General features: G+C 36.4%; 1 protein-coding gene across 1 annotated transcript in view; it reads left to right on the top strand.

Moving 5' to 3' along the window:
• Positions 1 to 10,869, top strand: part of LOC115411906 (inactive dipeptidyl peptidase 10-like) — a 339,606-nt gene extending 328,737 nt beyond the window's left edge. Inside the window, exons 25-27 of the mRNA XM_030124184.1 lie at positions 2,410 to 2,482; positions 6,909 to 6,982; positions 9,426 to 10,869. Of these exons, the coding sequence (XP_029980044.1) occupies positions 2,410 to 2,482; positions 6,909 to 6,982; positions 9,426 to 9,563 (285 nt within the window). The 3' untranslated portion in view covers positions 9,564 to 10,869. The remainder of the gene's footprint in view (positions 1 to 2,409; positions 2,483 to 6,908; positions 6,983 to 9,425) is intronic.
• Positions 10,870 to 13,153: the final 2,284 nt, after the last annotated feature.

Here is a 13,153-nt window from a genome sequence, read left to right as displayed (position 1 = left end):
TTTTGCGGAATTAAACTTTAAATTAGCAGTTTAATCTCATAAATACAAAAGAAATATTTGTGAAATTACGATACATTTGCAAATGTATTTTAACTATATTTTTTTTGTGAAAAAAGAAAAAAATTATTTTAAAAAAATGGAAATTTCATGGTTATTCCCAGTTACAGTTTTTTCATGTTATTTTACATTTGACCTGTAAAATCACAGTCTTTTCATTCATTTTCTGAACCCGCTTTATCCTCACTAGGGTCACGGGGGTCGCTTGGAGCCTATCCCAGCTACATAGGGGCGAAGGCGGGGTACACCCTGGACAAGTCGCCAGTTCATCGCAGGGCTGACATATAGAGACAAACAATCACTCTCACATTCACACCTATGGGCAATTTAGATTAACCAATTAACCTATTAGTGCATGTTTTTGGATTGTGGGAGGAAGCCGGAGTACCCGGAGAGAACCCACGCAGACACAGGGAGAACATGCAAACTCCACACAGAAAGGTCCCACCCCCCCGGTGTTGGAATCGAACCCAGGACCTTCTTGCTGTGAGGCACGAGTGCTAACCACTGCACCACCGTGTCGCCCTAAAAAAAAAATCACAGTCTATTTTTGTAATTTCATCAATACGTTCCTGTATCTTAAAAATGCAGGAAAAATCTGTAAAATAAACAGTGAAAATTCTGTTAAATTACAGATTTTTTTTTTTTTACAGTGCAATGTGGACTGGGTGAAGTGGAGTGTAGAAAATGAAGAGAGCTACAACCATATTTTCCTAAACTACTCCTATTTCTTCTGCCCTCTTTGACCCTTCTACCCCTGAAACACAACCAAGCGCATAAAAATGACTCAAGCCTGGAGACAACTTCTCCAAATGTCAGTCAAGTGTGGAATTGAACGCAGATCGCTTTTTATATCCAGTCCATATTGATATTGAAAGGCCAGCAGGGTTTTGTTTTTGTTTTTTTTTTCTATTTATGTTGGGGTTTTTTTGTTTTTTTTTCAGTATATGTGGATGTTTACTACACAGGGCCACTGTTGGATCTATTTACAGCAACAGAAGACTGAAAAATGAGTGGAAGGTTAAAAAAAGAGCAGTACATTTAACCATGTGATAGGTCTGGTTTAAGTGGCTTTTAAAGGCATGAATGCGCTAGGGTTTGGTTCTTTTCTGTGTTTACCTTGGGTAGCTTGTTAGCTTCAGTTTGTTTTTAGCTTCTGTTTGTAAAATCTGAGGACTTTATGTTTACATACAGGAATTTCTCAGGTTTAGTTTTTAGACAAGAGTTGATATAAAACTTGATAAAGAAATGGCGACTACAGCTATTATATTTCGATCTGTCAAAAGTGTTTGATTTTACAGGGTGTCCAGAAAGTGTGGTGGCCCGGAGGTGAAACAGACCAAAAAATTATCCATACAAGAAAAAAAAGAGAACAGCCCAAAAAATTATCCACTATAAGAAAAAAAGAGAACAGCCCAAAACATTATCCACAATAAGAATAAAAGAGAACAGCCCAAAAAATTATCCACTATAAGAAAAAAAAGAGAACAGCCCCCAAAATTTTCCGCTATAAGAATAAAAAGAGAACAGCCCAAAAAATTATCCACTATAAGAAAAAAAGAGGAATGCCCAAAAAATTATCCACTATAAGAAAAAAAGAGAAATGCCCAAAAAATTATCCACTATAAGAAAAAAAGAGAACAGCCCAAAAAATTATCCACTATAAGAAAAAAAGAGAACAGCCCAAAAAGTTATCCACTATAAGAAGAAAAGAGAACAGCCCCAAAAATTATCCACTATAAGAAAAAAAGGGAACAGCCCAAAAAGTTATCTACTGTAAGAAAAAAAAGAGAACAGCCCCAAAAAATGATCCACTATAAGAAAAAAAGAGAACAGCCCCAAAAATGATCCACTATAAGAAAAGAGAACAGCCCAAAAAGTTATCCACTGTAAGAAAAAAAAGAGAACAGCCCCAAAAATTATCCACTATAAGAAAAAAAAGAGAACAGCCCCAAAAATTATCCACTATAAGAAAAAAAGAGAACAGCCCAAAAAGTTATCCACTATAAGAAAAAAGAGAACAGCCCCAAAAATTTTCCACTACAAGAAAAAAAAAAAGAACAGCCCAAAAAATTTTCCACTATAAGAAAAAAAGAGAACAGTCCAAAAAATGATCCACTATAAGAAAAAAAAGAGAACAGACCAAAAAGTTTTCCACTATAAGAAAAAAAAGAGAAAAGTCCAAAGTCCACAGATCACCTTTAATCACCTTTAATATCACCTTTAATATCACCTTTAATATCACTCTACCGCTGTACTTACCTGTGTTTACTTTGGTTACAGGTGCAGAATTAACCTTATTTTACCCTTAAATATTAATCGTATGTTAACGTGTTGTGTTTGTGATTACAGATTTCCAGTCTGCTCAGTAACATCACAAAGCCCAGTCCACTCAGCTTTCTCATTCTCCACAGCACAGCAGACGGTGAGGAAGCACACACTGTTTAGAGATGTACAGACTGATTATTGGATGGATTTGTTTATTTTTAAACATTTTCCAGTACTCCCATTCTTTGCATATATTGGTCTGAAGACATTTTGTGACAATGTATATCTGTTTGTTATAATAAGAATGTGTATAGTGTTAATTGTTTCCAGATGTATAATGATCATATTTGTTCTTTAATTTCCATTTTTTTCAATGTATAATCCGCACTGCCAACATTCCCATAATATGCAGTAATTTGATAGTTGTCATCAGTAATTGCAATCACCGTAGCTCATCTTATTTTGATTTATTTCATCTCATGATCAAGATAGTAAGCATCTCTTTTTAAGTTGATGACTTTTCAGCCAGATTTGTTTTGATAATAATAATAATAATAATAATAATAATAATAATAATAATAATAATACCACTACTACTACTACTACTACTACTACTGATAATAATAATAATAATAATAATACTGTACTGATGATAATAATAATAATAATAATAATAATAATAATAATAATAATAATAATAATAATAGTACTAATACTAATTACACCACTACTACTACTACTACTACTACTACTACTACTACTACTACCACTGATAATAATAATAATAGTAATAATACTGATAATAATAATAATAATAATAATAATAATAATAATAATAATAATAATAATAATAATAATAACGACAATAATAATAATGATAATAACACTACTACTACTACTACTACTACTACTACTACTACTACTAATAATAATAATAATAATGGATTGGTATGGCACTTTTCAAAGCACCCCAAGCGCTTTACATTATTGATCCATTATTCATTCACTCTCACTTAAATGAACAGGGCTTCTGCGGGTCATTAAAAAACATTAAAAGTCATTAAATATATTTTGTGAAATTTAAGGCCTTAAATGGCATTAAAAAGCATTACATTCAATGTCCAGAGGCATTAAAAAATGAAATAGACTTGATGGGAAAAAAGGCATTGTTATTCATGATTTATTTTGATTATATAAACATTTAATTATTTTGATTGGAAGTATAGTGTGATGATTGACAGGTGGAACCCTTTAACTGGCTTTTGTTTATGACTGCTGCACAAAGTCATCAACGCTGAATGCTTGGAATGCAACGTGCTGTGAGCGTGCTCATGCTGTGGCGAAAGAGCGGAGGGAATATTAGCAGAATTTAGTCTGATATGTGTAGGATTTTTGACTTACTTATGGGATGTGACATAGGAATTTAGGGTAGGTAGTAGGCCTGTAATGGTACATGTACCTAACCAAACTGTTTCGGTACACACCTGTTCAGTTCGGTACACAGCTGTACCGAAAAAGCACAGTATGTTGAGAAAAAGAAAAAGGAACGAAAGATGTTGTTTGATGTGGAACTTTAAATCCGCGCAAGTTCCACATGGACATATTGACCCAAAATATGAAAGAGCAGCTGATATAAGGTAAAAAAACAAAAACAAATATGATGTCAACCTGGAAGGAAGAGACTGAAGACCCTCCACCATCAGTACAGTCCAGTTTGGATCAGTTCAGGTCCCGGTGAAAGACAACAATGAGGAAAGAGACGTTAATAAGACAGATGTTGTTTGGCCCCTAGGAACTGCGGTAGTTCTGAAACACTTACACTAGGTCTGTCTGTCTGTCTGTCTCTCTCTCTGTCACGCACGCTGTATAATAGAGGAATAGAACCCGGAGTTGGATCTTGACAGTATATAAACTTTCACTTTCATTTCACGCCAGCATTAGTTACGTTAGTTATGGACCCACCCCACCCCCCCGGCTCCGACAAAAAAAAAAAAAAAAACCATCCCCCCCGCCAAATTGCGTGCGCACATACAAAAAGTGTCCTAAACAGTTTGTTCTCTGTCCTAAAATAAATAATCTGGTTAATTTTTTGTCGTCAGTGTTGCTCTTCAGTTTGTTTAAACAGAATACCAGTTTGTCCTCTTGTTAATGTTGCACTTCATGTGGAATTTTTTTTGGTATTTTTATGCAGAATGTGAACTGACAGAACTGTGATTAGATTTTTGTTGTTTGTTCAAAACTACCTTTCTGGGAAAAGTGCAATACTAATGTTTAAAATACATTTAGTAATATTAATAATTTATTTTATTTTCTATTTGATTTATAGCAGCAGAATTATATTCCTGTTTTCCTATATTCTACTGTGTCCAAAAATTGGGGGTAAAATTTTCAAAAATTCATAAATGTATAAAAGACATTTTGAGGGGTTTTCTTTCTTCCTGTACCGAACCGGAAAAAAAAAACAAAAAAAAAAACCCGAACTGTGGCTTTCAAAACCGAAAACGTACCGAACCAAAAATTTTGTGTACCGTTACAGGCCTAGTGGGTAGTAGGATCGGGTAAGAGGGTGGGAGATTATAAATTAAACTTCATCCCGCCGCTTTTTAAATGTTTTCTTTTGTTTATCTATAACTCTTTTTGTGGTTTGGTCTTATTATATTTGAAATAAACAAACAAACAAATGTTGGAAAAATGGGAAAATGCAAGTTTCAGCATGAGTGATTGGAGGCTGAACTATTTAAAACCTGGTTAAAGCCTGTCAACAGAAAACTGTAATAAAACTATATATTAAACTGTATCTGCAGTCGGACATGGGCCTTAAATTTGTTTAAAGTGGTATTAAAAAGGGCATTAAAAAGCATTAAATTAGATTTGCTGATACCTGCAGAAACCCTGATAAATGATTGATCATATACATTAATATTAATTTATACATATATACACAAACATATATGCATACATTAATAAATACAGCAAATTTAAAAAAAAAAAAAAAAAAATACAGAAAATATAATATTTCTAATTTGTTCTCTTGGTTATGGTTTGCATATTATAATTATCATCTAAACATGATCTTTTGAAGCTTTTAGATTCAACTCAATTTTATTTATAGAGCCCAATATCACAACAAAGTCATGTCACAGGGCTTTACAGAAATTGTTGAATTGTTTAAAAAAAAAAAAAAAACACAATGAAGATGATGCTTAAACATTTCTAATCAGGTAACTCTGCCAGTATTGCCTGTATTTGTACTTGTATATTCTTCTATATTCCACTTCTTCCTATCTTTTAGTTTTAACCCATAAAGACCCGAACAGCCACCGATGACCAAAACCATCTACTGATCTAAAATGTTTAATACTTGTTGATCCAATACATGTAAATAATTGAAATAATTGGTGTAAAATGCAGTTTGTTATCTTTTCATAATCATTGGATATGACACATTTGGATGTTCAGAGGCTCTGTAGTTACCATGGAAACACTATCATCTTCTACAACATTGATTCACCAGTAAAACCCATGGAGTTGGATCAGTGACAGTGGATGGACACACTGGGTGTATGTTCAGTTAATGATATTTTTGCTGAAAAGTCACTTTTCTTCAGTTTTCTCTGTTTTTGATACAATAACCCTCAACTTTAATCTGAGCTTTTATGAACATCTACAGGGTCAGTAAATTAAATATAGGAAAACACCTAACCTTCACTGAAAAAACACAAAATACAGAGGATAATATGATAATAAATGGTGATAAATCACTTAAGAAAAGTTCAATACAGAGTAGGGGTGTAAGAAAATATCAGTTCTGTAATATATCGTGATATTTAATTTCACAATACTGTAGCGATATTAAAAAGTACTGTGTCGATATTTTTAGGTATTTATTGAAATGCAGATAATGTAGAGGTTCATTTTATTTAATTTTTTTTTTAGTTTTTTTTTATTTTTTATATTTTATTTATTATTATTTAACACTTTTTATCAAATAATGTTGGTTTCTTTGTTGGGATTGCACAAAAAAATGTTCTGGTGTTAATTATGAACACATAGAATATGAACATTTGAACAGGATCTTAAACTGTAATGTCTATAAAACATCATTTAAGTTTTAACACAGGAAAATTTTATGATATAGCATTAGATCCTGTTGTGATCAAATAAAATGTGTTTAGTATTTGTGCAGATTTCTGGTGTAATTCAATTCTTCAAGGAAATAATAGTTAAAAGAAAAAGAAACAAACAAAAAAATTGCCTTTTTAACTGTGTCATGATATATCGTGATATATCGTATCGCGATCCTAGTATTGTGATTTGTATCGTATCGACAGATTCTTGGCAATACACACCCCTAATATAGAGAAACAAATATTTGGAACAGCCGTAAAAGTAGCTCTGGGTCTTTATGGGTTAATATCTTTTATGTGTTTAATTCCGGTCTTCATTAGTTTCTTGTGTGCATTAGTTTCCTTCGTGTCCAGATTGCCTGTCAGTGTGCAGCGTTCTGTAAAGTCCTATGAATTAGACCAGTCAAAGGTGCTGTACAGATAAAGTGTGACTGACAGTTATGTGCTCTCTTTCAGCCACTGTTCATTTCCAGCATTCTGCTGAGCTGGTCAAGCTGCTGTCTGCTTTAAATGTTAACTACACTCTCCAGGTGACTGCTTCCATTTCTGCTCTGAGTGGCAATTCATTTAACCTTTACAGCATAAGGAGACGTTGATGTTGTGTCTATGGCTTAAACGGGCACCCTTCATCTTTATTCTCATGTGTTCAATCCTAACGGAGGTGAGAGCATCTAAATTACTGCTGAGGATGCAGCAGCTTCATACACAATAGGTCAGACTGGGAGACCTGCTAAACTCTGACAACTCCATCTCTGTAGGAACGCTGAAGGAAATACAGTCACAGAAAAATATTATTAGATCATCAAAAGTCATCAAAAACGAGAAAAGCCCCCGATCACCACCAAAATGTAATCATTTGTTACTTGTGCCAGTATCAACATTTCCTGAAAATTTCATCAAAATCTATCCATAATTACCTCCGCCAAGGAACAGCGGAGGTTATGTTTTCATCTGGGTTTGTCTGTCTGTTTGTCTGTTAGCACGATAACTCAAAAAAGTTATCGATGGATTTTCATTAAATTTTCAGGAAATGTTGATACTGGCACAAGGAACAAATGATTACATTTTGGTGGTGATGGGGGGGGGGGATGATCTGCCTTTGCAGAGGTCTGCGTTCTCCGAGTGCTTTTCTAGTTTTTTTAGTTATCTTGCTAACAGACAAACAAACAAACTAGAAAAGCGCTCAGAGAGCGCAGACCTCCACCAAGGCAGATCAGCCAAATGTATCATATTTGATACATGGGTTTTGAAGCCCTCTACATGATCAGTGTGATTTTTTTTTCCTTCAAAAATCTGATGTATACAATTAGATACATGCAATACATAAATAATCCACCAGGGGGGAAGAATTCATTCACCAGGGGCCTTTCCAGTGACACTAAAAGACTGTTATTAATGACAAAGGAAGAAGAACTTTGCCAGTTTTGAAAAGGAATTACCAATTTGTTAGACATGTTTGTGTTACTACCTCCGTCAAGGAACGACGGAGGTTATGTTTTCATTAGGGTTTGTCTGTTTGTTTGTTTGTCTGTTAGCAAGATAACTCAAAAAGTTATGGACAGATTCGGATGAAATTTTCAGGAAATGTTGATACTGGCACAAGGAACAAATTGTTACATTTTGGTAGTGATCGGGGGTGGGGACTGATCTGCCTTGGCGGAGGTCTGCGCTCTCAGAGTGCTTTTCTAGTATTATGTTTTTGTTTGTTCAAAAATAATAGTATTTGAGCATTGAGACCTGATGTGTCAGATACGATGCAAAATTGAAACTCATACATGGGAAATAATATTTGAAAAAAAAACAATTTGGGGGTTGCTCAGATGGACCAATAAAGGCTCCAGTTTCAAAGAACTGGAATTTTCTATCAGTGATTTAATGGTTCAGGTTTTAAAGGCTTAATTTGGGAACTGCCACAAAAGTAGCACTGGGTCTTTATGGGTTGAAGTTGTAGTGCATGTGTGTTGGTGTACCCCAGTGTAGGGATGGGAATCGAGAACCAGTTCTTTTTGAGAACTGAATCCCAGTAGCTCGATTCCTTGGAATCGTTTGCCTGCCTGCTTAACGATTCTGCTTATCGATTCCGCCTTCATCGTACATGCCGATGACGTCATGCATATGCTGCACTGTTTTGGTCAGAACGTAGCCAACATGGTGTTGAGGCAGAAACTGTCTAAACAGACGACACCAGGTCCACTGGAACACTGTCAAAGCTTCCATTTCTTCAAAAGGATGGAATCCCTCCAGTGTACTCAAACATTTGTCCACAACATATGATTCATTTACAGGAATGTCACGTATTTGATTCGCTACTTAGCGACGCTTTTGAATGTAGCGGCAGAGTGAACACCAGGCCCAGTTCCGGTTCCGGTGCGGGCAACAAACATTGTACCCCCTCAAATACAAGTTTCCGAAGGTAGGGAAAAGGAAATGAGGTGCACAACAACGGCGGACGAATCGAGTCGAACCGGTTCCACGTAGTAGAAATGTGGCAATAGAGGAATTAGTAAAGCATCTTTAGTTTCTCTTTCACTGCATGCACCCCCCCACCCCCACCCCCGAACCGTGCTCGGCATCATCTGTTATTATTATTTGTACACAATGTATATGTTATATTTTCTGTGCAGAGATGGAAATATAAAAGACAGTTAATGCAAACACCCCTTTGTACTCTTTTATTCCCTCACCGAATGAGAATCAATAAGAGAATCGATAAGGAATCGGATTGATAAGCAAAATTGATAATGGAATCAGAATCGTTAAATTCTTATTGATTCCCATCCCTACCCTAGTGGTGATATGTGGTTACAGACAGTAATGTTGCACAGGATGCACTGCACAAAACTGACTAGCATACAAATAATTCCATCAGCCACCGCTACATTTTATTCTGATGGCTTATTTGAATGAATTAGACTTTTATGTTCATGTTAAAGGGTTAAATATATAAACTGTCTTGTACTTCCTGTTGCCTAGATATTCCCAGATGAAGGCCACAACATCGTCGCAGTTAAGAGTCAACACTACATGCTGAATTCAGTGCTGACCTTCTTCAAGCACTGCTTTGAGGAGGACCCCACCGACATCCCCCAGACCTCTAAAGAAGAAGAGTAGAGTGGAGAGCCCCCCCCCCCCCCGAACCCCCTGCATCTATGAGCCAACAGACAGAGGCTGAATGTGTCGGAGTGAAGGGGCTGAAAGCAACAGGAAGAGCATCAGTTCAGAACGCCTCCAGATCTACAAATGTGTAAGATAAGCATCATGGGAGAACAGGCAGCACCATCCAGTCAGAGTGTTTAGAACGTGACGGAGTGTTATTATGTATGACAGGGTATTAAGGAAACACTGAGGGAAGAGGAGCTGCTATTTCAGTGAGAATATTACAAGAATTAAATAATGTTACTAGAATAAAGTCATAACATAGACTCTATATGAGTGTTTCTTAAAGGAAATTAAGAAATTATGAAGTTTAATGAATGAAATACTAAGATCAGTAACAAATACAGAATTTATCACATGTAAAAAAGCAGCTGCTGGAGTCAGAATGCTGCGTTCAGGGCAGCTTGGAATATTGCCAACTTTAATAATATCAAACCGTTTTCCCACCCTGGATTTTTTTTATTTTTATTTTATTTTAATTTTTCCATAATATTCCAACTTTTTTTCATCTAATATTACACCTCAAAAATGGTCAAAATTGCAGTTCCTCCCGAACTTTTTTTTTTTTTCTCAAAATAACACTTTATACTCCTAACAATAAGATGCATTCATTGTAATATTATAACTTTATTCTTGTAATATTATGACACAAGGACTTTTTTTTCTTGAAATATTAATTTATTCTTATAGTTCTAGGATTTCTCTCACAGAATATTGCAACTTTAATTCTGTGACATATAATATTAATTAAATATATAATTTTATGACATTTTACATGAAATATTACAGCTTTATTTTGACATGACATAGTTTGACATTTTTTCTACTTCATATTATGACTATATTCTTAAATATCAGACCTTTTTCATCCTCACTGTGGCCCTAATGCTCCTCTGTAATTGTGAGTGTAATCTATTACTTCAGATTCGAATTCATGGTTGTTACGTTTGTATAAACTACTAAATACAAATGTCAGGGAATCAAAGAAATTTGTATTTTTACAATTTAGTATAGCTTTTTTTTCCTGGACTGCTCTACTCTACTGTGAATATTTGTATTTAGTGATGTTCCTCCATTTATTAGATCATATCATAGAACTGTTTTGCAGGTGCCTTTATCTAATTCTATTTATTGACACGAACATTGAGTCAAATACAGTGTTTATAGCATCTACAAAATAGTCTTTACATGATTCACATGATACTTAACTGTATTCTACTGAGAATTATGCTCACATTTAACAAACAGCTTTCATTTTTCTATTTTGTGAACCCGGTCTGATGACAGAGCAAGGCTTCTCAAATAAAACACACTGGCCATCATTTATGACATGAATGCACAATGGAAAACCAGCTGAATGATCATTTCTGGACAAAGCATTTCATTCAATATGAACAAGAGCAGAAGGTGGAACCAACTGTCCAACCGACGTGTCAATGTTCCCATTTTTTTCAAGTCGGTGCAGATAGTACAGCAGTGACAGAGTTGGAGGATTGTTATTACAGTCACTATTCTGACTGGAATCTAAGGATATGTAGCCATATATTTAGCATTTAACAATTTAATAAGAACATTTAATCACAAAAATAGTATTAATTATTGGGTTATGATCCACTCAATGACATAGTGCACAGGTTTTGTCCATGCACTTAATTCTTCTTGGTTTCTCATAAAGCGCTCTAAACCTGTCCTGTATGGAAACTCTGCTGGTGGTGGCCCACCTTTTAGACAGATAGATACTTTATTGATCCTTTGCAGGAAATTATTTGGTTACGACAGCAGTAACAACACACTGACCCATCCCAACAGACAATGGAGACACAAGGTAAGAAGTGAGCTGAAAGGCAAAGCTCTTGATTTACCGGTCAATCTACGTTCCTACCCTCACCTACGGTCATGAGCTTTGGGTCGTGACCGAAAGGACAAGATCCTGGATACAAGCGGTCGAAATGAGTTTCCTCCGTAGGGTGGCTGAGTGCACCCTTAGGGATAGGGTGAGGAGCTCAGTCACCAAGGAGGAGCTCGGAGTAGAGCCGCTGCTCCTCCACATCGAGAAGGGCCAGCTGAGGTGGCTCATGCATCTGCCTCCTGGGCGCCTCCCTGGTGAGGTGTTCTGGGCATGTCCCGCCGGGAGGAGACCTTGGGGAAGACCTAGGACCCCCTAGAGAGACTTTTGCCGCATTTCCATTACGTGGGACCAGCTTGACTCGGCTCGGCTCGGCTCGACTCGGTGTTCCTGGAGACCGTTTCCATTACAAGATACTACTGACTGTACAGTACCTGGACGTCATAGCGATGCGGCGCGTTACTTCCGTGTCGTCTGCTCTGAGAGTTGCTGATAAACTCGCTCATTGCGTGTTGTCTCATCTGAAAGACTGAATCTCCTCGACCAACCATGGTGTAGTTTTGGGCTGTTGTCATGTGGGTTAACGTACCGCTATATTAACTGTCCACTTCCACATCTGTTTTTTGTAAAACGACAGGTCACAGAGAAAACTCTCTGACCAGTCAGTGGTCTGCAGTGTTATACGTCATGTTTTAGGATCTGGTCCCCAGGCCTGGAACCTCGGCGGGGGCGATACCAAAAAAGTAGTACTGGGTACCAGATTCCAGGTCCTTTTTCGTAATGGAAACACAAAAAAGTGAGTCGAGCCGAGCCAATACCACACAGTGGAAACAGGGCATATGTCTCTCGGCTGGCCTGAGAACGCCTTGGGGGTCCCCCCAGAAGAACTAGAGGAGGTATCTGGGGAGAGGGAAGTCTGGAATACTTTACACTAAATGACATCTTTTAACTTCATGTCAACTTTGAAGTCACAAAACATAAAACTATTAAACTTCTATTCAACCATTTTTATACTTTTCAGGCTACCAGTTTGAGTTTTATACTTTTTTTTTCTCTTTTTACTTTTTTTGAGTTCATAATGGGAGTCTATGAGATGGTATCAGTCATTTCTCACTGAAAAGCTTTTTTGAGATTTCACTTGTAGAGGCAATTTCATTTTTAGTCATGAGGCTGAAATGGTGTGAAATTTTACCATTTTGGAATTTCACAGATGGCCCAAAGGTTTGCATACACCAGGATCATGGTGTCCTTAAAAACCCTGGAAGCTTCTAGGAATTTAATGGAAAAACCCCAACAAACCCCCTGTGAGAAAAAATTTGGCAACAGTGGAAACGAAAAACTCCATTTAAAGGAAAAAACCTTCAACGGAACCAGGTTCAGGGTGGATGGTTGTCAGCCTCACCCAGTGTGTGTGTGTGTGTGTGTGTGTATGAGTGTGTGTGAGTGTACACACACACACACACACACACACACACACACACACGTGAAAACCACAGCTATGAAATAATATCTGTAGTTTGTGACTCCCTCAGTAGAACATATTTTGGTGTGATATTTCAAAAGCATCCCAGGACTCCAGTGAACCAGTTAAATCAATGGCCAAAGAAACTAGTGAGGATGTGGGAGCAACCTGGAAAAACAATTAACTAAACAAATGAAAAAGTAAGCAGAGTTTAGTTTAAAGGAGGTACAAAAAGAA

The sequence above is a fragment of the Sphaeramia orbicularis genome, chromosome 21 (genome assembly GCF_902148855.1).
Source record: "Sphaeramia orbicularis chromosome 21, fSphaOr1.1, whole genome shotgun sequence".
In the NCBI taxonomy this organism is placed as follows: domain Eukaryota; kingdom Metazoa; phylum Chordata; class Actinopteri; order Kurtiformes; family Apogonidae; genus Sphaeramia; species Sphaeramia orbicularis.
Note: the sequence above shows the minus strand (reverse complement) of the source record. Positions and strands in the feature narration are given on the sequence as shown.